At 37.9% G+C, this 23,105-nt stretch overlaps 1 protein-coding gene across 2 annotated transcripts in view; it reads right to left on the bottom strand.

The window, feature by feature from the left end:
* HORMAD2 (HORMA domain containing 2) overlaps nt 1–23,105 on the bottom strand; it is a 71,975-nt gene that overhangs the window by 31,791 nt on the left and 17,079 nt on the right. For both annotated transcript variants that reach the window (XM_023497221.2, XM_012542593.3), the window contains exons 6-10: nt 19,637–19,657; nt 19,018–19,044; nt 15,264–15,331; nt 12,819–12,973; nt 12,413–12,666 (exon numbers count right to left, since the gene is read on the bottom strand). In XM_023497221.2, the coding sequence (XP_023352989.1) occupies nt 12,413–12,666; nt 12,819–12,973; nt 15,264–15,331; nt 19,018–19,044; nt 19,637–19,657 (525 nt within the window). The remainder of the gene's footprint in view (nt 1–12,412; nt 12,667–12,818; nt 12,974–15,263; nt 15,332–19,017; nt 19,045–19,636; nt 19,658–23,105) is intronic.

Below are 23,105 nucleotides of genomic sequence, written 5' to 3'. Positions count from 1 at the left end.
GAAGGAAAACAATATTTGGTCTCTACCCTATATTGTTGTCAGGAAAATAATTTGCGTATTATAAAATTCTATTTAAATATGATCTATTATCTTCATCAACATTAAAAATATTTGTTGGTTCCTAGTATAGCCTGGACACTATTCTTAGAACTAGACCTACAAATATGTATGAGACATGGTCTTTATGTTCAAAGGAGAGTCTAGATGTCAAGACAAGACATTTAAATGAAAGATCAATGACCATACAGGATACCATATGCAAAATACTCAATAAACAATACCTATACAAAGTACTGCAGAAGAAAAGGGAAGGCTGACATCCCTGAGGCCTAGGATGGATCAAGGAAGAGGAAATATTTCATTAAGAAAAGGGATGGGTTTCCTAGAATCATGGAAGCTACCTGACTCGACTCCCTTCTACACTCTTCAAACCCTTAAGAGATTTCAAGTTGGAGTAGGGTTACCTTGAAGTATTTAGGGAATAGCCACTATGGCCCAAGGCAGCCCCATAGACTTTTGAATGTCTCCAATTATTAGGAAGTTTTGATTTATATTAAGCTGAATTCTGTCTCTTTGTATACTTCAACCATTCATCTTAGATCTTACAGAATCTCAGGGTTTAGAGCAATCTCTAAAGGCAGCAGTCAACACACATAATAAGAAGAGTGTTGACCTCAGGGTCAGTCCCATCTCTGAAACAAGTGGCTTTGAGACCTTAGGCAAATCTGACTTAATCTTTCATTACCTTGAGAACCTCCTTCTAAGGTCAGATTGCTGAATGAGAGGAATATTTCCACATTGCATATTCTCTAGACTACTTCAGTGAAATCACCAATCCCATCCAAATGTAAAATTTAAGAACCGGTAGCACTGACAAAGAGGCAACAATCCTTTCTCCTCAAAGACTTTACATTTTACTGGGTGTAAATGTATTGGGAATACTAAATATATATATACATATATATATATGTAAGTAAAAATAATGCAAAGCCAAGGGAAAAAAGAATTAGAACAGGAAGTTTAGAAAAAGTTTTGTGTAGAACGGTTGAATTGTACTTTGAACCAAATTAAGCAGGGGTGAAAAGAAAGTACATCTCAAATATGTGTAGAGATTTGTAAGAAATAGCATGATATGTACGGATCATAAAGAAGGGCTATAAAATCATAGAATCACAAAAATATGTAATAATGCCAGAAAAGGAGGGGCCTCAAATGCCAGCCTGGAATGATATCATAAGCAAATTAGGGGATCATGGAAAATTTTACCTGCCAGATCGAAGGATAAGGAAGAATTTATGATTAAACAAGAGTGAGAGGATCGTGGGATATAAAATGAATAACCTTGATTACATTGAATTTAAAAAATTTTGCACAAACAAAACCAATGCAACCAAGATTAAAAAGAAAGGAGGAAACTGGGGGGGGCAGGGCTTTATAAGCAAGCTTTTCTGATAAAGACCTCATTTCTCAAATATATAAACATCTGAGTCAAATACATAAGACTGTGAGTTATTTCCCAATTGATAAATGGTCAAAAATATGAACAGGCACTCCTGAGTCAAGTCTTTCACTGTATTCTTAGTTCCCTGAAGCTCCAAAGAGACTGATTTTGGTTTGAACACCAGAAAAAGCTTCCTTATCATCAGATTTATCCCAGAGTAGAATAGGCTATTCCCAGAGTGCAGGTGGCAGATTCTTCCTGCTGCGATGTTTCCAAACAAAGGATAGATGAATGCTTGATAATGTTGTAGAAAGTATTCTTGTTCAGGTACAGGTTGAACTAGATGGTCTAAGGAGCTTTCCAAATGAAAAATTCTGTATTTGTACAATCCTTTCAGATTCCAGTTTCACAACCTTGGAGTCATTCTTAACCCTGAGCAGAGAGCATCAAGGGGAGTATGGAAGTGAGCCTAAAAAAAGTTTCCCTGTCTCTGTTTGTCTCTGTCTCTGTCTTTCTCTGTCTCTCTGTCTCTGTCTCTCTTTCTTTCTCTCTCTCTCTCTCTCTCTCTCTCTCTCTCTCTCTCACACACACACACACACACACACACACACACCATGTTATTGGAAAGACTGACACTGTAAGAGGCAATGTATCCACTAGGAGCAGAGAGCCAAACACTGAAGGACAAACACAGAATAGTACAAGCAAAGATGCAGAAAAATAGTCACCCAAAGGCATCTTTAAGGTGCATGACCCTTTGCACTAGAAAAGAATGCTGGCTATAGCCAAAAAAGGACTTTCATTAACCAAGCTTTTTGAGTTACCTCTTTATCACATGTGTATTTCACTCACATGTGTAGCCATTGTACTTTGGTTTTGTGCTTGCTCTTTCCATGAACCTGATATTTGTAGGAGAGTATGCCCCAGATATTTGGGGAAATTTTTTTTGATCAAACTATCCTCCCATACCACCTTAGTATCTTTTGTAAAAGCTAATTGTCTGACTATCTGGTTGTTAATGGGAAGGATTCTGGTGGGGACTCATGAGAAACAATACCTAGAAACTCAACCTCCCCAGGTTAGCTGAGAAAATAATAGTCAACTTCTCTGGAGATCCGGCCAACCAATGGGAAAAGGATTTGGGGAAGATGTGGGGACTTGACCTGGGACAATTTTGAGGCATTAGGCATTTTCAAGGACATAGTAGAGATTCTCCTTCCGTTTTTTTTCCTTCCTGGTTTGCAGGAATCCACTAAAGAAAAAAAAATTGTTTTAAGCTATAATTAGTCTATTTTCCAGTGTGTTTCTTTACAAGAGCAGGATGTGTACTTATGTGTGTGTGTGATAACTTTTGCTTGTTTGAATACTTAAATATTAAAATATATGTATTGTACTACTGTAACCATTTTTCAAGCTCAACCAACTTAGTCACACATAACTAATATGAATGAATTTTGTATTTCTAAAATACACAATGACATTCATAAAGGTTCTTTGCTTTTACTTTTAAGCAGATCTAGATTGTTTGCCTTGTTGTGACGTGAGTAAAGGTAATTTGTCTGAGATTCCTATGGACTGAATTCAGGTTCCTAGGATAAGATCTGCCTGTTGGCCTAGAAACCTTGGGTAACCAACTCTAAGTGATTCATTTTTGGGAATCTCTACATTTTGTTCTGAATTTGTTTTCCTTTTAAAGTTAACTTCTTGTCCTGGTGCGGAGTGAATTAGAAGCTCTATTTCAATTGCCCTCTGTATTGGTACGGATGCTTTGAGTAAAGTTCAGAGGCCCTATAGTGAATGGATCCAGATGAAATTTTTATTTGGACTTTCAATGGGACCACAGTATGTATGACAGGGATCTCTGGAAGCATTTAATGTGGCCTGTATTGAATGGGCTACCTGAAAATGTTTTGTTCAAACTTTCAATTGGATTTGTCTATGTTCTAAAGGAAATCATGAAATAATTTTCATGCAGAACAGATTGGTTTCTCATCTGAAGCAAAGCTAAGTTACCTGCAGGCAGCTCTAGCTCCTTAATCTTTACAGAGGAATTTTAGGAGTTCCTTCTGAAATGGAAAGCTTTATTTTTTTTCTTTTAGTTTTTATTAATTACTGTTTTGAACTAGGGAAAGCTTCTGCAAGCACCAGGTTGGTGTTAACCTACAAGAATTTTGTTATATAATAAGTTTTATCACCATGTATCTGGAAATATTGAACAATGTTAATTTCCTCTTCTTTTAAGAATTATGCCATGTAGACTTTTCTAAAAATAAGGCACTAGAAGGAATGATACTTAAGTCATTCCAGGATCTCAAAGAACTTTTACATATTGGAGAAAGGGACAACGAGTCGAAAATGCACTCCAATGATTTGCAGAAGACAGCAGATATTTAATATGGTGGAATAGTGTAATAGGATGGACTAGCCAATGGAAGGTACAAATAATTTCCCTATATGATTTCAGTCCAAGTGCTTATCCAGAAACATGGGGAAAATTGGATTCTGGTCATGACAAGTCAATGATTGTTATTGTGTGATGACAAAAAGTCTTCTAGTGCTTCACAGCCAAAGAACTGATGGTAACTTTTTAGTTACAACTCCTACCTAGTACCTCAAACGAGTTTTGCCTCTTCAAAGCAACAAAGAAAAGAAACTGAGAGGTGGGCTAATCATCTCTTTTATATGCTTAGTTTTGGCCCAACCACTTCTGATCATCAGTTCTGACTCCATAGTCAATGAGAAGACTTTTTGCAATATCATAGTTGGAAAATGACATCTGCCAAGTTTCCACATGATGGCTTACAGTGAAACACAGCCCAATCTATTCCATTACATTTCCTTCATGATTAATTTTTCTAGTAATAGGATTCCCCATTTGAAGTTCCTTCATACAAAGATACAAGTATGAATGAGAGGATAATGAGAGCAAAGACATCTACACCCACTGTTGTCTGGGCTGAGAAAAGGAAGGGGTAAAGCAATTGTCTGTCAGAAGTTTCACTTTGAATGAGAGTGGTATGGCCAGTCATCCAAAGAACAAAGAGAAAATACTTCTGTGCAAAATCCGGTAGGAAGTCCTTGAAGTGGAAAGGAGTAGAGAAGTAAATAAAGTGAATTTCTATTTCTTGGAAAGGAATACTACAGATGAATGGCCTTCAAATGAAGAGATGAGATAACTGGGGTATGACAAGGAATAAGACTTATTTGGTCTAAAAAAACAGAATAACAAAAGAGAATAAGAATGAATAGGATCAAGGAATGTAGACTTAGGGTGGGAGAGATAAGGGTAGGTCTAGGAAAAAGAAATTTAGAATAAGACAGATGAGTGCAAATAAAGCAAACTATAAGGGTCTAATTTTATTTAAAATAAAATTTATATATGGGTATGTATATATACATATATCTACACCCATATGACATACATATGACAAATTTTGATAGAAGGAAGCACAACTTAACAATTATAACCCTGAATGTAAATGGAATAAACTTGCCATTTAAATAGGGGGGAAATGGCATTAGAAAAGATGGCCTAACAATTCATTGCATTTTTTAAATCTACATTTAAAATATAAAGACATTTATAGTTAAAATGAGAAAGTGGAATAAAATTTATTCTGCTTCAGGGCAGTATCAAAAAACAATAAAAATTACATCTAACAAAGGACATGGAAAAATTGACCAAACATGAATTGGAAACCAAACAGCCTAATCCTAAAGAATGAGTGGGTCAAACAACAAATCACATAATTTCATCCAAGAGCACAACAATAATGAGAAAATACACCAAAATTTATGGAATGCAGCCAAAGCAGTAGTCAAAAGAAATTTTATATCAGTAAGTGCTCACAAGATAAACTAGAGAAAGAAGAGATCAATAAATTGGGCATGCAACTAAAAAAGCTAAAAAACAACAAAAAAAGAACAAATTTAAAATCCTCAGTTAAATACCAAACTTAGAAATTCTGAAAATCAAAGGAGGGATTAATAAAACTGAAAGTAAAAAACTATTGAATAATAAATAAAGTATTAAATAAAATTAAGGGTTGCCTTTATTAAAAAAATAGATAAAACATATAAATCCTTGGTTAATTTGATTAGAAAAAAAAATAAAGAAGAAAACCAAATTACAAGTATCAAAAATGAAAGAGGTAAATTCACCACTAATGAAGAGAGAATCAAAACAATAATTAGGAGCAATTTTTCCCAACTGTATGCCAATAAATCCGACCACCTAAGTGAAATGGATGAATATTTGCAGAAATATAAATTGCCCAGATTAACAAAAGAGGAAATAAATACTTAAATAATCCCATTTTAGGAAAAAAAATTAAATAAGCCATCAATGAACTACCTAAGAAAAACTCTCCAGAACCAGATGGATTTACAAGTGAATTCTACAAATGATCATTTAAGGAATAATTAATTCCAATATTATATAAAGTATTGGGGAAAATAGCTGAAGAAGAATTTTTGCCAAATCTCTTTTATGGCAAAATATGGTGCTAATATCTAAACCAAGAAGAGCCAAAACAGAAAGAAAATTATAGATCCATTTCCCTAATGAATATTGATGCAAAAATCTTAAATAAAATATTAGCAAAGAGATTTCAGAAATTTATCACCAGGAAAATATACTGTGATCAAGTGGGAATTATACCAGGAATGCAAGGCTCGTTCAGTATTAGGAAAACCATCAGCACAATTGAATATATCAATAACAAAACTAATAAAAATATTATATAATGATCAGCTATGATTCTCATCAATAAGATGATCCATGACAATAATCCAATGATCAAGACCCAAAGGATTCATGATGAAAAATGCTATCTACCTGCAGAGAAAGAACTGATGGAGTCTGAATGCAAATCAAAGAACATTTTTTTTTCCTTTCTTCATTTTTGGGTTTTTTTTCCTGTTTTCTTTCACAACATGACTAATAATGGAAATGTATTTTGCATGACTGCATATATCTATATCTATATATAAATATATAGATATAGATTAGATATATATATAAACATATATATCCCACCTTAAATTGTTTCCCTTCTCAATGAGGGAGGAGAGATTTTGAAACTCAAAATTTTTTTTAAAGAATGTTTAATATGTTTACATGTAATTAGAAAAAAATTAAAGTATAGATGAGTGTAGAAATGTGGAAATATGAGGGTTACAGAACACAATAGAAATTGGCAATCAAGAAAATAAAAACAAAACACAGCCTAAAAATTATATTCTAAATAGTAAATCAAAAACAATTATTATATTAGATTCAAGTAAACTGTAAACTACAAGGCAAATCTAAAGTGGAAGGAGCCTTGGTGCACGATTTTTTGTTTGTAGATGATTGTGCAATTAGTGCAGCCTCTGAAGAGGAGATGCAACAAAATATGGACCATTCTCTGCTCTTTTGCTAATTTTGGCCTAATAATTAACGCCAAGAAAACACAGGTACTCCATCAGCCAGCACCACACCATCCATATGTGGAACCATCGGTTACAACAAATGGAGAAGTTTTGAATGCTGTGGATAAGTTTGCTTACTTTGGGAGAATACTTTCCAGGGATATATACATTGATAATGAATTTTACACATTGATTACAGAGCTAGCTTAGTGTTTGGAAGGTTCAGAAGCAAAGTGTGGGAGAGGGGAGGTATTAGACTGACTACCAAACTGAAGGTCTATAGAGCCATTCTGCTACCTCATTGCTGTATGGTTGTGAAACCTGGTCAGTCTACGAGTGCCATGCCAGGAAACAATCCCTTCCATTTGAATTGTCTTAGGAAGATCACCTGGCAGGATAAGGTAGCAGATTCTGAACTAAATTGCCAAACATCCAATTCTACAGCAGAGAGCACAACTCTGTTGATCTGGCAACATTGTTCAAATGCCAAATGTACGCTTGCCAAAAAGACTACTTCATGGAAAGTTCACACAGAGCAAGTGCTCACAAGGTGGTCAGAAAAAGTAATACAAGGACACTCTCAAATATTCTCTTAAGAACTTTAGAATTGATTGTATGACATGGGAGACACAGCCCAGCATGGCGTGCCCTCATCAGAGAAGGTGCTGTGCTCTATGAACCAAGTAGAATTGAATGAGCTCAGAAGAAACACAAAATGCACTAAGTTACAGAATTTGAGATATTCCTATGAAGAAAACCAGACCTCAAGAAAATTTTCACTTCTCAAACAGATCAGACAACAGAAATACAAAAAAGGCAAATAAACATTGTCCAACAAAAGCAACAAATTAACCATTCAGCCATTTGGAAGTCAAATACAAGTGACAGAGAAATAAGCCTGAAACATCATGATCTAAATTTCATAACACTCTATCTATGGGTGAATCATTGTGGGATTTTTTTTCTGGGACCAAATTACAGAATGGGAGAGCATGTAAAAGCGAGTAGGCGAGAAAGAAGATGGAGAGGAATACAAGGAGAGAAAGAAGATGGAGAGGAATATGTGATGCATCTTAAGCAAGTCAAAGACTAACAATGAAGAAAAAATACTCCTGTATTCTCTCTCAGGAAAAGAACCTTTAGAAGAATAGGTGAAACAGTAAAAGGAAGAATTAGAAAAGGGGAAAAGAAAGGGGAAAACATTGTTCCAGTGGTAGGAAGGGATACCTTCTATGGGAGAAAAGAGATTTATAAAGGAAGATGGGGATCTTACAATGGGTATGATCTTTAATGAATCTGGTGTTTCAAAATTGCCCCAGGAGAAGAAGAATCAGAGGGCAACTGACACCCAGAGGAATGGGAAGCACAGACCCTAGGAAGTGACTGAAATGCAAATGGAGAAAAAATTATCAAAGGGAAGACAAAGGTCAATAATGACAATAGTGAACTGTAAAATTAAGGATATATATTTCTTGAGGAAATATCTCCATCATCTATGGGTAATGTATTTCTAAGAATGGGACCTAACAGAAAAAAGAGGGCCATGGAGCAATAAAAGAAGAAGGGGGAACCCAAATTAGGTACTTCAAAAGTTTTAATTCCATGAGAAATACAGATAATAAGGGACGAAATACATATAAGGACCAGGGATTAAAGAATAAAACTAGAATATACAGAAAAGAAGATAAATAATGAAGAAAATACGGGAAATTCTTTTCAACAAAAAGGTACAGAAAATGAAATTATCAAAACTAACAAACAAGTTTAAAGAAAGGAAGGAAAAGAAAAGGGATTCTGCTTGACTGCTTAAATGAGGAGAAAATAGAGGACAAGAATTAAATAAGTAAAAACAAGCAAGAAAAAAGAACTAACAAGAAAACCCCAAAACTATGGGATGGGATTACAAATAAGAAAGGAAGAAGTGTGACAATGAAGGAATCAGAACTAATGTGAATAGAGTTATCTTAAAAATTGGGTAAGCTAAAGTAACTAAAGAAATATAGTACCATTTTACAAAAGAAGGAGGAGGAAATTAGCTTAGGGGTGGGGAGAAACATTCTAAACACAGAAAACTATAAACCTAACTCTCATAACTTTAAATGTGAATGGATTAAACAAAGCAATAAAAAAAAATTAGTGCCAGTTTGGATTAGAAAAAACAACTCCACAACTTCTTATGAATAAGAAAACATATAAAATAAAGACATACACAGAATAATAATGAGAAACTGTAAAAAATTCCAATCATTAAATGAATCCCCAAAAGCAGGAATTGCAATCATGCTATCAAAGAAAAAATAAACATAAAAGGGATAAACAAAGAAACTATAATTTGTTGAAAGGAACTACTTACAATGAACCAACATCAGTGTTAAATTTATATGTTCCAAATGCCTCAGCAGAAAGAATAAATATATCACTTATAATCCATAATGTAATTAAAAATACTAATTAGTTATGCAAATACAAACAAAAAACACAGACCCAAACAGAAACAACAATAAAATTCTACATAATGAATGAGTCAAAGAACAAATCATAGGAACAATAATTGTGTGATAGAAAATTATACTGCTGGAACATTATGCTGAAATTTGTGGGATGTCCTCTGGGGGAAAAACCATATTCCTATAAACACAGTCATGAAATAGAAAAAGAGAAGGATCAATAAAATACATTTTAAAAATTAGAAAGTCACCAAATAAAAAACCTAAAGTAAATACAAATTAGGAGATATTAAAAGTTAGAGAAAAAAATAGATAACCTGAGAAATCCTCATCCAAAAAAGCCCTGTAGAAATGATATATAAAACTAAAAGTCAATTCCTTGAAAAATTAACAAAATTGATAAACCTTTAGCAGATATGATTTTTAAAAAGAGAGAGGAAATCAAATCAACAAAATAGTAAATAGATAAGATAAAATTACAACAAAACTCTCTTTCATGAATTGCTGACCAAGAAATTTATCTCCAATTTATCAGTCTAATGATGGTAAGTCTTTCCACACTTAGTCAGTCTGGTATTCAGAAAGGTGTTATATTCTATTGCCCAGATGTTACTCAAAGCTTTTTCAGCACAGTAGAACCAGTCAGGTTGTATTTGAGAACCTAGGACCAGCTCCATGCTGTGATAAGGAATCAAAGTAGGATTAGGTAGAAATTTCAAAATAGTAGATATTAAAGAAGGAATTATAAACTCAAAAATTTGTCCACAAATACCTTGAAAATCAAATGGAGCCAAATCTGTAATCAGGAATCAATAAATTGAAAGCATTCAAATTTAGAACTACAACTAAGGAAGAAGAATCAAATACTTTTACTATAACTAAAATCTGTACTTGAAATAATGGCTGTTTTTTTCCTCTACAACAGATTAATGCTTAATCTACATCTTAATATGAGTAACACAAATGCACACTCTGAAGTTCTCATTGGGAAAATCTAGCTGTAAATGAATGAACAAAATACTGCAGGCCCCTAGAAATGGGCACTCAGCCATGGCCCACAATTCTAAGTGGAAATAGACTACACAAGTCCTTTGGACAAATACCATTTAAAATCCAACAATCTTTCAAAACTATTCTCAAAGACAAAGACAAACAGGAAACCACTGAACATGCTCCCATCTTGTAAAAGATGAAACTATGGGTTCTATTTAGCATTAAAGCACTTACAGAATCATTTCAGAAAGGAGTAAAGAAAGATTTCAAAAAAGAGATGATAGTTATTCATCCATTGGTAAGAAATAAGAAGATCTAAGGATATCATTTTCCTCACAAAATGCTAAAAGAGAGGAATAAAACTCTTAAATCTCACTCATCAGCTTTAAATATGTACTTTCCTGAGCTACCATATGTGTGTGGTATATGTGTGATTCAGATTGTGATGTAAAAACAATAGGCATCAAGAATACTTTTCCACCTAAATCTCAAAAGGGGAAAAAAAAGCAAGTGGGGGCATGAAGGAGAATTTAATAAATAAGACAACCCAGGACAAAAGGCTTTGAAAAGAATCTGCAGAAATCCTCTGGTACATTCTTTAGACTAAGCAAAACCATGTAAATATCCCCAGGTAAGTAAGTGCCCACAGAAGCTCTTCCAGTCTTTTTCATCCCTCTTTAAATCTCCCATAGCTCCCCCTCCCTCCACCTTCTCAGTTGCAAACCTTGAGAATCTCATATTTTACAGAAAACACGGAGGCCATTCACCAAGAGCTCCCTCTTTGCCCCTCTTCCTCATCACCTATCACTCAGATGCCTTCCCCACTCTTTCCTTCACCCTTGTCTCACATGAAGAGTCCATACTAAGACAAATGCCCAAATACCCAAATACCCACCCAAGTAACCCCATTCCGTCCATCTCCACCAACTGCCATCCCCACTCTTCCATTTATTTTCAATCTTTCCTTCTCTACCAGCTCCTTCCCTACTGCCTACAAGCATCCCAGTGTCTCCCTCAATCTTTTCAGGCTTCTATTTCTTCCCCCAATCTCTTTCCCCAGCCCTAACCTTCCTGCTGACTAACAATCTCCCATCTTCAACTTCCTTTCAGATGTCTCAAATGAGACGTCTAGTGGACCCCCTAAGGTTGATAAGGCTGAAACTGACTTCATTACCTTTCTATCTAAACCCTCTCTGCTTCTAAACAGTAAGGCCATCCTCCCAGGCCCTCAGGCTGGAAACCTAAGAGTCATCCTGAATTCCTCACTCTCTCACCACCACCCCCATATCCAAGCTGTTGCCAAGGCCTGTTGACTTCATCTTTGTATTGCAATAATCAAGTCATGAGGTGATGAGGGCATGTACCAGGTAGAAGCAATGCCAGAGGAGAGAAAAGAATGTGTGGAAAAAATGGGGATTGTCAAATGAGCTGGAGAAGGAAATGGCAAATAATTCCAGCATCTCTGCCAAGAACACCCAAAAGCACCTAAGGATCGACTACGACTGAAACAACTGAACAACTGAAAACTCTGTATACTGCTTGTTCATACGCAGTTGTTTGCATGTTCTTTGTATGTCATCTTCTTAATATTTGGCATGTAGTAGGAGCTAAAGAAATGTTATTAACTGCCTGACTGCCAGTTATAAGTGAAATTAAAATTTTCCACTTGTAGTTTAAGATATCTGATGAAAGAAACCTATCAAAAGACTTTTTATATACATGAACAATTTGATATAGTTCCAACTGTACTTCTTGCTTTTAAAAAATTAGACTGTATACGTGATAAAACGTGGAAATATGTATAGAAGAATTGTACCTGTTTAACATATACTGGATTATTTGCTCTCTAAGGGAGAGGAGGAGGAGAAGGGAGGAAAAAAAATTTGGAACACAAGGTTTTGAAAGAGTAAATGTTGAAAAGTATCTTTGCATGTATTTTGAAAATAAAAGGTTATTATTTAAAAAAATAAAATGGTACCAAACATTAAAAAAAATTAGACACACACTCCTTGAAGCCAGGAATTGAATCTGATCTACTTTTCTCTTTGCATCTGTATAGAACCCCAACATCTACTGCACGCACTTAGCAGGAGCACTCAGATAAAGGAAGCTTCCTTACATTAATGCTGCCTTCCTCTTCCTCTTCATCACAGTCGAGGCCTTGGTGGGAGATCTCAGTGATGCTATTCTCTTGAAGCAGATTGCTCTCCACGTTTATCATCCTGTGGCTCTCAGTCATGATCTTAACTTTGATACTATGAAAATTGGTGGAAACTATGCCTAATTTCAAGCTGACGGGATCGCCTTGGAACTGAAAGCTCTGGATACTTTCCCCTTCCTTGAAGCCAGGAGGCTGATACTCATTAGGTGTTACTGCAAAGTGAAATGAGAAAAAATCAGTGCCTGTGTGCAAAAGGCCCCTGAAAGCCATTCGCCTTCACCCTCAAGATCCTGCACCAATCGCTTATATCTGATGACAAAAGAACATCCCAAGAAAAGATCTGCCTGTGCAGGTCTCCACCCACCCTCATTGTAGTAGTAGAGTTTCATGGTCAGTGTGATGTCATTGGGAAGAGGGCCAAGATTCTGCATCAGGATGTACAGCTTGCGGATGAGGAGGATGCTGGCCTTTTTGATCTCTTCACTAGTTGTTCCACTACTGTCAAAGCTGGTATTCATGCTATAATCGGCACAGAAGAGCAAAGCAGGTGATTATCAGAAACAGGAACTGTCGGTGTTCCCTTCTAAGAGGAACAGTCAGTTTTGCTATTGGACAAAGTATTTATAAATAAGCTATTGGGTTGTGGCTGTGCTGACTTACCAAAAAAAAAAAAATTATTAAGGCCATTATTCTCTTTACTGGAAATTTTTTGCTTTACAAAAGAATTAGAAGGACTGACTTCCTCTCCTTTCCCATCCACCTGCCCTCATTTTGGATTTCTTTGACTTCTCTAAAATATCCAACTCCCACCTTTTCAGTTTTCTTTTATGTGCTACCTTTCCTCCTTAGATTGTAAGCTTCTCAAGTGCAGGAACTATCTTTCTTTTTTGCATTTGTACTTTCAACATTTAGCAGGCTTTCTAGCACATGATAGGCATTAATGAACATTTACTGACTCAATTTACTTAAATAGCAAGGACCATTATATATTTAAAATAGTGTTGGAGGGGAATATGTGAGCAAGGGCCCTACAGGATGGGCTAGATTATAGTCTGCACTGATGAAAGGAGTCCCACATTAGTGAAGTTCTAAAGTCCAATGTAGTATGAGATTGACTGTGGTCAAATGGAAAGAATCTCAGGCTGAGGATTCGGGGGCCCCAATTCTCTAATTAGCCTCTTTGAATTTCAGTTTCCTTATCTATAAAATGAGGATATTGGATTGGATGATTCTGAGGTCTCTTTCAGGTCTAAAATGCCATGATTTTATAACATCTTTCCAAGGCTTTATGTTCAGATTTCTTTCTTTCTTTTTTTTTATTTAACAGTCTTTTATTTACAGGTTATATGTATGGGTAACTTTACAGCATTAACAATTGCCAAACCTCTTGTTCCAATTTTTCACCTCTTATGCCCCACCCCCTCCCCCAGATGGCAGGATGACCAGTAGATGTTAAATATATTAAAATATAAATTAGATACACAATAAGTATCATGTTCAGATTTCTATAACCTATAAACAAGGAAACTCCTGCAGTAATGGTTTAATTAGAAATGTCCCTCCCAGGAATCACCAAAACTTTGAACTCTGTCTATCAGGGTCTATCTGTGTGAACTTTGGCAGCCTGCAAAGGTCACATCTGGGACCCCCTGTACATTTTCAGTACCAGTGAGGAAGGAGGATGAAGGCAAGCTGCATTTCTCTTCTAGGACAATTATATCTTCTAATGAGAGAGCTGATAATGCAAGCAACCATCTAATTCAAATTACAACCTTGATTTCTGGAAAATTATCAATAAGTCCTAATTTTCCCTTCTCCATCAAAGTTTAAATATTACTTTTTCACTGATTATAGCAGCAAAAGATCTGAGAACCAGAAAATTTCAGGGTTAGAAGGCACCTAGGAAAGGTCTCTCTAAAACAACCCTGACTGGCATCCAATCTCTGCTGGTCCCCTTCTTTATATATGAGCACTTAAAGAATAAGAATAAGGTTTACACACATTTGAAGTATCCTCACTACATCCAAGTTGAATTACATGGACTCTATGGAGCCTTCCAATTCTGAGATGCCCAAAATCCTATGATTTGTAAATAATCATCATCATCATCATCATCATCACAAGCAAAGGAAGTGTTGAGATCAAAGATTATATAAGTACAAAATCTAAACAATTCTTGTTGAGTGTTTGTTACATATCAACACAGTTAATTATTTTATTGAATGACTACAATGTGCTCACAGTACTTCTGAATGCACTGTGGACATAAAAAAAAAAAAAAGAAAAAAAAGAGTGTGACTGTCCCTTGCTCTCAAAGGACTTCTATTTGTTTCATTCATATCTATTCTTTACTTGACTTTAGGATTGCAGGTATAGTGGTAGCCATCCCTCAACCTTATCCCATGGGACTTGCCAAGAGGCATCATTTTTGGATCAATTCATCCCCTGGAAACTTGGGGTAGAAGGCCTCTGCTACACAAAGATGTTTGATTGCACTTCTATGGGCAGACACTCCTTCCGCTTAGACTGTAATTCCCCTACAACTTAGATGGTATTTTGGAACGGCTGTGAATGAACACTTCATCGTGGGCATCCAAGTAGCTTAGTAATCTTTCCAACTTAGCAGGGCCTGTCACTGATTGTGCCCTGTGGGCAAAGTCTTCATGAACCATGATGTGATAAAACATTGGCGGATGCAAAGGGAGAACATCTCTCCTGAATCCCATCCATCCCTGCCCATCCAATCCTTCTGAGAATAATGATATTTGAGGCTTATTATTTTAATTAAATATTTAAAATGAAGTTCTACCTGACAAAATCCATTTGGGGTCCTTCATTTGTATATCGGAATTTGAACTGGTATAACTCTGTGACTTTCTAGGAATGTCAAAGAAAACATAGTTTCAGAAACGATTTGCATAAAATGCATAACAAGATTACAAAAAAACCCAAAAAAACAATTATATTGAAACACCATAATAGAAATGCTAAAAAAACAACCCAAGCTCGAACCTCTGGGGGTAAAGGCTTAAACTTTATGCAATTACCAACTCTGCCATCTTAACAGCCCTGTTCTTGGGGAGAAGTATAAATTGAGTTAGTATATTTAGATTGATTCATATGTTAGTTCTAGGACTTACTGGGGATGTTGGCCCTATTTCTCTTGTCCTTTCGTACAACCCAAGCTCACAAATCCCCAAGTCAGGAGCCCCTGCTCTAGAGAAAGGCTCCCTGTTCTGCAGGAGGTTAATGGGAAGACATTGTTGCGGCACCCAGGTGAGGGAATGTGGATGTGCAACATTTCAGCAAGGAAACTGATAACATTCCACATCTATGGAAGTATTTGTCTCTTCCATTAGAATGTAAGGTCTCTGCAACTAAGGACGAATTTAATTTTTTTTTTGCATTTGTTTCTCTTTCACCTAGCACAAACCACAGTAGGCATTTAATAACTTGTTGATAGATTATCAGTTGACGACTTACCACAAATGCTGACCAAGTTTTCTTACCTATGGATTTGTTTCACAGTATTAAATGATTAAGAAAAAAATATTTTCTAAGATTTGGGGTGCTGGCCTGGCAGAGGAACCTGGAACCTTTTCTTGACTGTTGTCAGAGGCAAGCCTGTTGGCTTGGGTCCAAGAGGGTTCCATGTATTCTATTTCTACCTTTCTTAATACCATAAATGCTGTAGACAGACAGCATCAAAGTTTTGGAGATTAAATTTTTTTTCAATTAGACACGGTAACATTTTCAATATCCCTATATCTACTGAAAAAAAATTCCATATTTCCCAATTTCACAATAGTGTAAAGATTACGTGAGAACGGTGAACCAGAGACAAGGGAGCACCAAAGTCTATTGGTCTGACTTACTATGTTAGTTTGAGAAGAGAAATTGGCAGTATGTTGCCTGGGCTCCTTGAGTGATTTCCCCACACACACCCCCGCAATTACTGGACCTTCTAGGCCTGACTGTCTCCAACTAATTAAAATCTTGCTTGTATGAGTTACCACTCATGGCGGCAGAGGTAATTTGGCTGTAAGGGCTCACTGAGTTGATGTCTTTGGAGAACCATTTCCAATGACTCCAAAATACTTTTCCTGGGACATAAATGAGAGTTTCCACCACATTACATTATGAGAACAGTCTGGCTCCTTTTCCCCTGCATTACTCTATATTGCCCACTCATTTGATACTTTTCTGCATGCTTTATAAGATTTTCCTTTAGTTCATCACCATTATTAATTCAACATTTCACTACCCCCAACTCCCAGGTTTTAAAGCGAGCACCTATCATGTGTCAGAAACACGACCACCACTGCCTGACTCAGTGATAGAAAGAAAGTTTTGGTCTGGAAAACTACCCCTCAAAACTGAAAAGGCAAAAATTGTGAAACTCATCTACAAATAAAGGTAGAAAGGGGTAAAACTGGTTTGAACATTTTAGATGCCCATGCCTGCACAAACCAGTTTTTCCCCCTGCCAGAACTCTTGCGTGTCAGCTTGCAGACCCAGGCTCAGCCCTGTGCTGCTGCTATTCCAGATGACTGCCAATGACTTGGCAAGGTAGCAAGCTTCTCCAGTTGGGAGCTGGTACTAGGCTGGCAGGGCTAGCTAACCCCACCTCTGCATGGCAGCTCTGGGATCTGCAAAGGCCTCAACGGGCTGGCCCTGCAATGAGGGGAATTGTGAAGGCCCACACAGGGACTCAAAGCAATCTCCTTCCCAAATCCAAGATGAGCTAGGGAGGGTAGTTGGAAAGCAGTTTTTTGGAAAATGATCTGTAGACTTGGAGAGTGGCCAGGGGAACTCAGGTATGAATGGGCTTGCCGAGGGCACACAGCTAGTATGTGTCAAAGGCAAGGCTTTATCGGTCTTCATGATTCCCCAGTGACCCTCTATCACCTATACCAAGCTGTCTGTCTGACAAAACCAAGAAAAGATAGAAATCATCAGTGTGTGTGTGTGTGTATGTGTTGTGTGTGAATGTGTGTCTGTGTGTGACTGTGTGTGTGTGTTTGTATGTGCTGGGGGGTGGGAGCAAGGGGATATGGGAAGACGGGCATATTAATATGTTATTTGTGGAGCAATGAATTCATTGAGCCCAGCTTTTTGGAAAATAATTTGGAATTATGCAAGAAGGGGAAGGGAATAAAAACTGATAAAGTATCTACTATGTGCTGGGCACTGCACTAAACACCTAACAAATATGATCTCATTTGATCCTCACTTAAGTGACCTGCTCAAGATCACACAGCTGATAAGTGTTTGAATCTAGTTTTGAAGTCAAGTCTTCGAGACTCCAGGACAAGTACTCGAGCCACTATGCCAGTAGCTACTTCTAGGAAAAGTACAATCATTCAATACCTTTGACCCAGCAACCTTACTACTGTAGGTCAAAGACAGAAAGGCCATATATATATCAAAATATTTGTAACTTTTGGGAGGTGGGGTGGGAAGAAGAAGGCCACAAAAACTGGAAGTAAATTGGATGCTCATTGACTGGAGAATGGCTGAAAAAAATTATTTCAAATTTTGCTATATGAATTAATGGAATATTATGATGCTAAAAGAAATGGCCAACTATAAAGAATGTAAAGAATCATGGGAGAGCTAAAAACTAATTCAGAGAAAAGAAAGCAAAATACTGAGATCATTGTAGATGATGACTGCAGTAATGCAAACCAAAACAACACTAAAAGGAAGTTAAATTCTGATTAATTACAATGAATGGCCTTGACTCTGCAGAACAGAACAGAAAGCATACTTCCCTCCTCTCAGTAAAGAGGGGGGGAGACTCAGTAAAGAAGTACAGAATATTGCATAAGATGTCAAGTAGTTTCTTTACTATTTAACTTTCCTTTATCATTTTCCTTTGTTACAAGGGCAAGTTCAATGTGAGGGCAGGGATATAAAAGGAAAAACTGGCATGGGGAACAAAAATAAAATTGTTTTTTTAAGAAGCTTGCAGAAAAAAAGAGGCAATTTCAGCAATAAGGAAGCGATTAATTTGGATTTATGCCAGAATACTAGTGTCAACACTTCTATTCTTTCAATAATTGAAATTACTTAACTTATAAGATATTTGAATTTTTTAGATTAAAACATCACCTCCCACATTATGAATATCCCTTTATCTCAGTGTGGTATGAAATGGCCAAGGTACCGTTCAGGGTTTTATCTAAGAGCATCTAGGATTTATTTATATTTTTTTTGAGATCTCTTATCCAAGTATCCACATAGGCTATGTCTACATACTAAAGAGTACCATAAGATCTAAGTTGATTATGTGGTAAGGAAATAAATCCAATTGAACAAGCATTAATTAAGCATCTACTAGATTCATGGAGCTAATGCCAAGTTCTAGAAATACAAAAGCCAAAAACAATTCTCTGACCTCCAGAAGTTTGCATTCTATTTGGGGAAAGCAACATACATTTTACTAAGTATCTACTCTTGCCAAACGTTATGTTAGTTACTAGGAATATATATATATTTCAAACTTTAGTTAACCAAATATAAGGAAATATACTTCCCATATGGTTTTTTCTTCTCCTTACCTCTGGCTCCTTGGGATTTGTAAAAATCTGTTTTGATGAAAAGTAAAATTTAATTGATTTTTTTAAAGATATCATTCTTCCTATATCAACTATATGTCCCAAAGGTTTTACCTGTATTATGTTAACTGAGGGTTGAATTTAGTTAGTATTCCTTACATAACAGCCATCCATCAATAATGTAGTTTTCAAACCCTTTTTTGAGGGCTTGGTTTCCTATCCCAGAAGGATACACTCAGCACTCTGGTGATGCTCCAGTCTTTGAACTGAGTTCAGCTAGTCCTCCAGTCACAAGCAGATAAGCCTAAGTGCTCTGCACTTGGAGTGTCTCAGCTAGATGGGACTTTAAGACAGTTAAGAGGAAGCTCTCAGATTATTCCCCGTTCTGAACCACGTACATAATTTTGCTATTTCCAAAGAAATGCCCACCAAACTCCTGCAACTGAATTTAAGTTCACAAGGTGACTATGAGAATGGATCACTGGCAACAATTAAGGTAAGCGAACGTGTATTTGTAGTTCTTATAAATACATCTTGAAATATAAAAGGGTCAGATGTCTGGCTCTTCCAAAGAATAAGGAAGGAGATGAAAAATAACGTGGGTTTTGAAATATTTACTTACTGCAAGTACTGCCATGTGAAGCTGCATGAAAAAAAAAGAAAACAATTGTGAAAAAGCATCCATGTGTTCATGAGCTCCTGTTAGTATAGCTATATTGATATCTAATTTAACTTAATTAAATATAGCTCTAGAGATGATCTAAAGGCCTGGGTGGGCAGGCAGACAGCAAGCCTTTATTAAACACCTACTATGAGCCAGGCACCATGCTAAGTGCTGTGGATACAAAGAAAAGCAAAAGACAAATCAATCACTCATTCATTCACAACGCATTTATTAAATAACTAGAGAGCGCACAGCTTGGGCCCTCAAGAAATTTAGGATTGGGGGAACCACCATTGCTTTTAACACAGATCCAGCTACGATATGAGTCTAATAAGTTCTAAAACATGTCTATGAAATATAAGAAAAGCCTGAGCTAATATCTTTAGCTTACAGCCCCCCCAGTTCTAAAGCTCCTTCTCTGGGGCCCAGAGCTCCTGACTGGTGAGAGTTTGCCACACTTGGGGCCTCCATACACACTGAGCTACACTCCAGTCATCTCCCCCATCACCCTTTGCCCCCAGCTTACCACTTCTGGCCCCTAAGAATAACAATCAAGTCAATCCCAGCAACCTCTCTGGAAAGAGCCGATCAGTCACTCACCTTAGGGATCCACTCACCATGCATCCGGGTGACTTTGTAGTCCAAAGCACGCCCCTCCTTCCCCTACATGTGCTATTTTTCCCTCTTAGAAAAGAAGCTCCTTGCGGGCAGGGGCTGCCCTGCTTCCTGTATTTGTCCCCCTATTGAAGCACCACACCTGCCACCTACGGGGAATAAACCACTGCCTTCTTCACTCTCAGGATCAGGGAGCGAGAGCTGCAAAGAGCCTGGGGAGCCATGACTTTGACCCTTTCATCTACAGATGAGGAAGCTCTGGCAGGGAGGCGTGAAGGGACTTGGGGCTCACTGGGCTGGCGTCGGAGGCAGCTTCTGAGCCCACCTCATCCCTGATTCGTGCCAACATTGTGACCAGTACCGCTGTCCTTGGGAGCAGGATGTGAACTATCCTGTGGTAACCTGGGACCCAGAGCTAGGCCAGGAAGCTCCAAAGGCGGCATATTGGTGGAGCACGAGCGCCACACCGTGGCGAGCCTGCTAACTGCATGTCAGTGAGCAAACACAGCCCTGACCCCTAGGCACCGGCTTACTGGAGGAAGATCTGGGGGTCTAGGAGGAAACACAACTGGGAATTAGCCCGATGGAAGGTGGCAGGGGGAGGGGAGAAGAGGGGGTGTGCATAGCACTCGCTGATAAAATGCTCTCTTAGGTCGTCTTCCTAGTCTTAGGTTAGGTCTTAACAGGGGAGTGCTATAAACATGGACCCAGCCCCGGGAAAACAGCAGCTTTAAAAGAACATATTTGTTAAGTGTCGAGGTATTAATCCTGTTTTAGACAGTAAACACGGCAGCTCACCACGGCCGCACAGTTGCACACAAACGGTCAATTCAGCAAACCAAGTCAGTCAGATTGCTAGCCCTTGTCTCCAGGGCTGGCAGCGCCAACATTCTGACCCAGATCACAGCTCCGGCCTCCTGGCTCTCCTCCCAGATGCCCCCAGTCTTCCCGCTCTAGTGTCCAGCATGTTCCCAAATGCCGCTCTCCCAGTAATTCCCAAGGAAGCTCCAGTTGCTCCTTGCCTCCTCTGGGATCCAGTGGAGATTCCTCTGTTTACTTTTTAAAGCCCTTCACCATCTTAACCCTACCCATGCATCCATCTTTTCCAGACACCATCCTTCTCCCGCACTCTGGATTCAGTCAAAGGGGCTTCCTCTCTGTTTCCCACACAAGATCCTCCCTCTGCTGTGGCCATTCCCCATTCCTGGCACAGCCTCGTGGCCATCCCACTGAGTCTCTCTTCCTTTACATGCACCCCTTAGGAAAGCCTTTCCTGATCCCTCCACCTGCTAAGGCCTTGTCTCCCAATCTACTACCTTGTATTTATTTATGTTTATTCTCTCCATATTAATTGGGTATACACATAAACACACACACATATAAAACATGTAAATATAATTTTTGCTATTAAAAGCTAGTAATGCTCAGAATCAACCAGGATTTGGGAGAAACCTTGCCTGGGAATGTGTATATGTATTTCATACCCATGGTACATCCCAGGGTCCAGATCCTTAAACATAAGTTCCTTGTGAGTGGGAACAGTTTCCTTCATCATCGCCACACCTAGTACCTAGTAGGTCTTTAATAACCTTAATAACCACTTGGTGACTGACACGACCACACCTATGAATTTAATCAAACAATCCATCTGCTAACTTTATGTGGACACGGCCTTAAAGGGAAGCTCTTGGATTCTGAAGCTTCCAATCTATCTTGCTGATTTAGGGCAATTCAATTGATTTAAGATTAACTCACTTAAGGGGCAGCTAGGTGGATAGCCCTGGAGCCAGGAGGATCTGAGTTCAAATACAGCACCAGACACTAGATATTTATTAACAGTGTTTCCCTGGGCGAGTCACTTAACCCCCATTGCCTTGAGAGAGGGAAAAGAGAAAGAGAGACAAAGACATGGACACAGAGACAGAGACAGTGACAGAGAAAGGGGGGGAAGGAAGGAGGGAGGGAGAGAGGAAGAGAGAGAGAGAAAAGAGGGAGAGGGAAACGGAGAGAAGGAGAAAGACAGAGAGAGAAATGCAGAGAGAGACAGAAAGGGAGAGAGAGATATTTACTCAAGAGACTTATGGAGCTGAAGGTAACTGTCTTATGTCTTTTTTTGCACTAGCTTTCTGCTGCCACCTTGAACTCTTTCCATTCAAAATTAAATTCATCCCCCCCCCCTTGCAAAAACAAAAACAAACAAACAAACAAAAAAACGCCTACTCTTGTCTCCCCCCAAGGTCCCTATTGTAATGTAGTGGCCATTTTCAGGTCATTTAAGCTCAGTCTCTGCTTTGGCCTCTCCTTCCCTCCATCAAGTTTTGGGCCGGTATTACCCCAACAATATTTGTCACACCAGTCCTCTCACTTTGATTCCCACTGCCACCACCCCAGGCCCTGTTACTTCACATCAGAATTACTGCAATAGCCTCCTGGACATTGTTCTGGACTTTAGAAGGTCCCTTATTATCTAGCCATGAACAAAACTGCCAGATTAATCACCCTAATGTCCAATAGATCTGCTTATTACAATCCAGACACCTTACCCTAGCATTCAGTCTTCCATAATCTGCCTCGAAGCACCCTTATGTCACCCCACATGCCCCAATTTGTGAACCCTGAACATCAGCCAGCTTGCGCTCTGCCCCTTCTAAAGCTTAACTTCCTACATCTGATTCCCATCATTCTCCATTCCTGTGCTGTTCACCTGGACGGTCCTAAACAGAAATAAGCATTTAGGTTCTACTTGGTATCACAGTTACAAGTAAGTATGTTTTACCTCCCTCCCAACTAAATTATAAATTACTTAAGGAGC

The sequence above is a fragment of the Sarcophilus harrisii genome, chromosome 1 (genome assembly GCF_902635505.1).
Source record: "Sarcophilus harrisii chromosome 1, mSarHar1.11, whole genome shotgun sequence".
NCBI lineage: Eukaryota > Metazoa > Chordata > Mammalia > Dasyuromorphia > Dasyuridae > Sarcophilus > Sarcophilus harrisii.
This window is presented reverse-complemented; position numbering and strand designations above follow the sequence as displayed.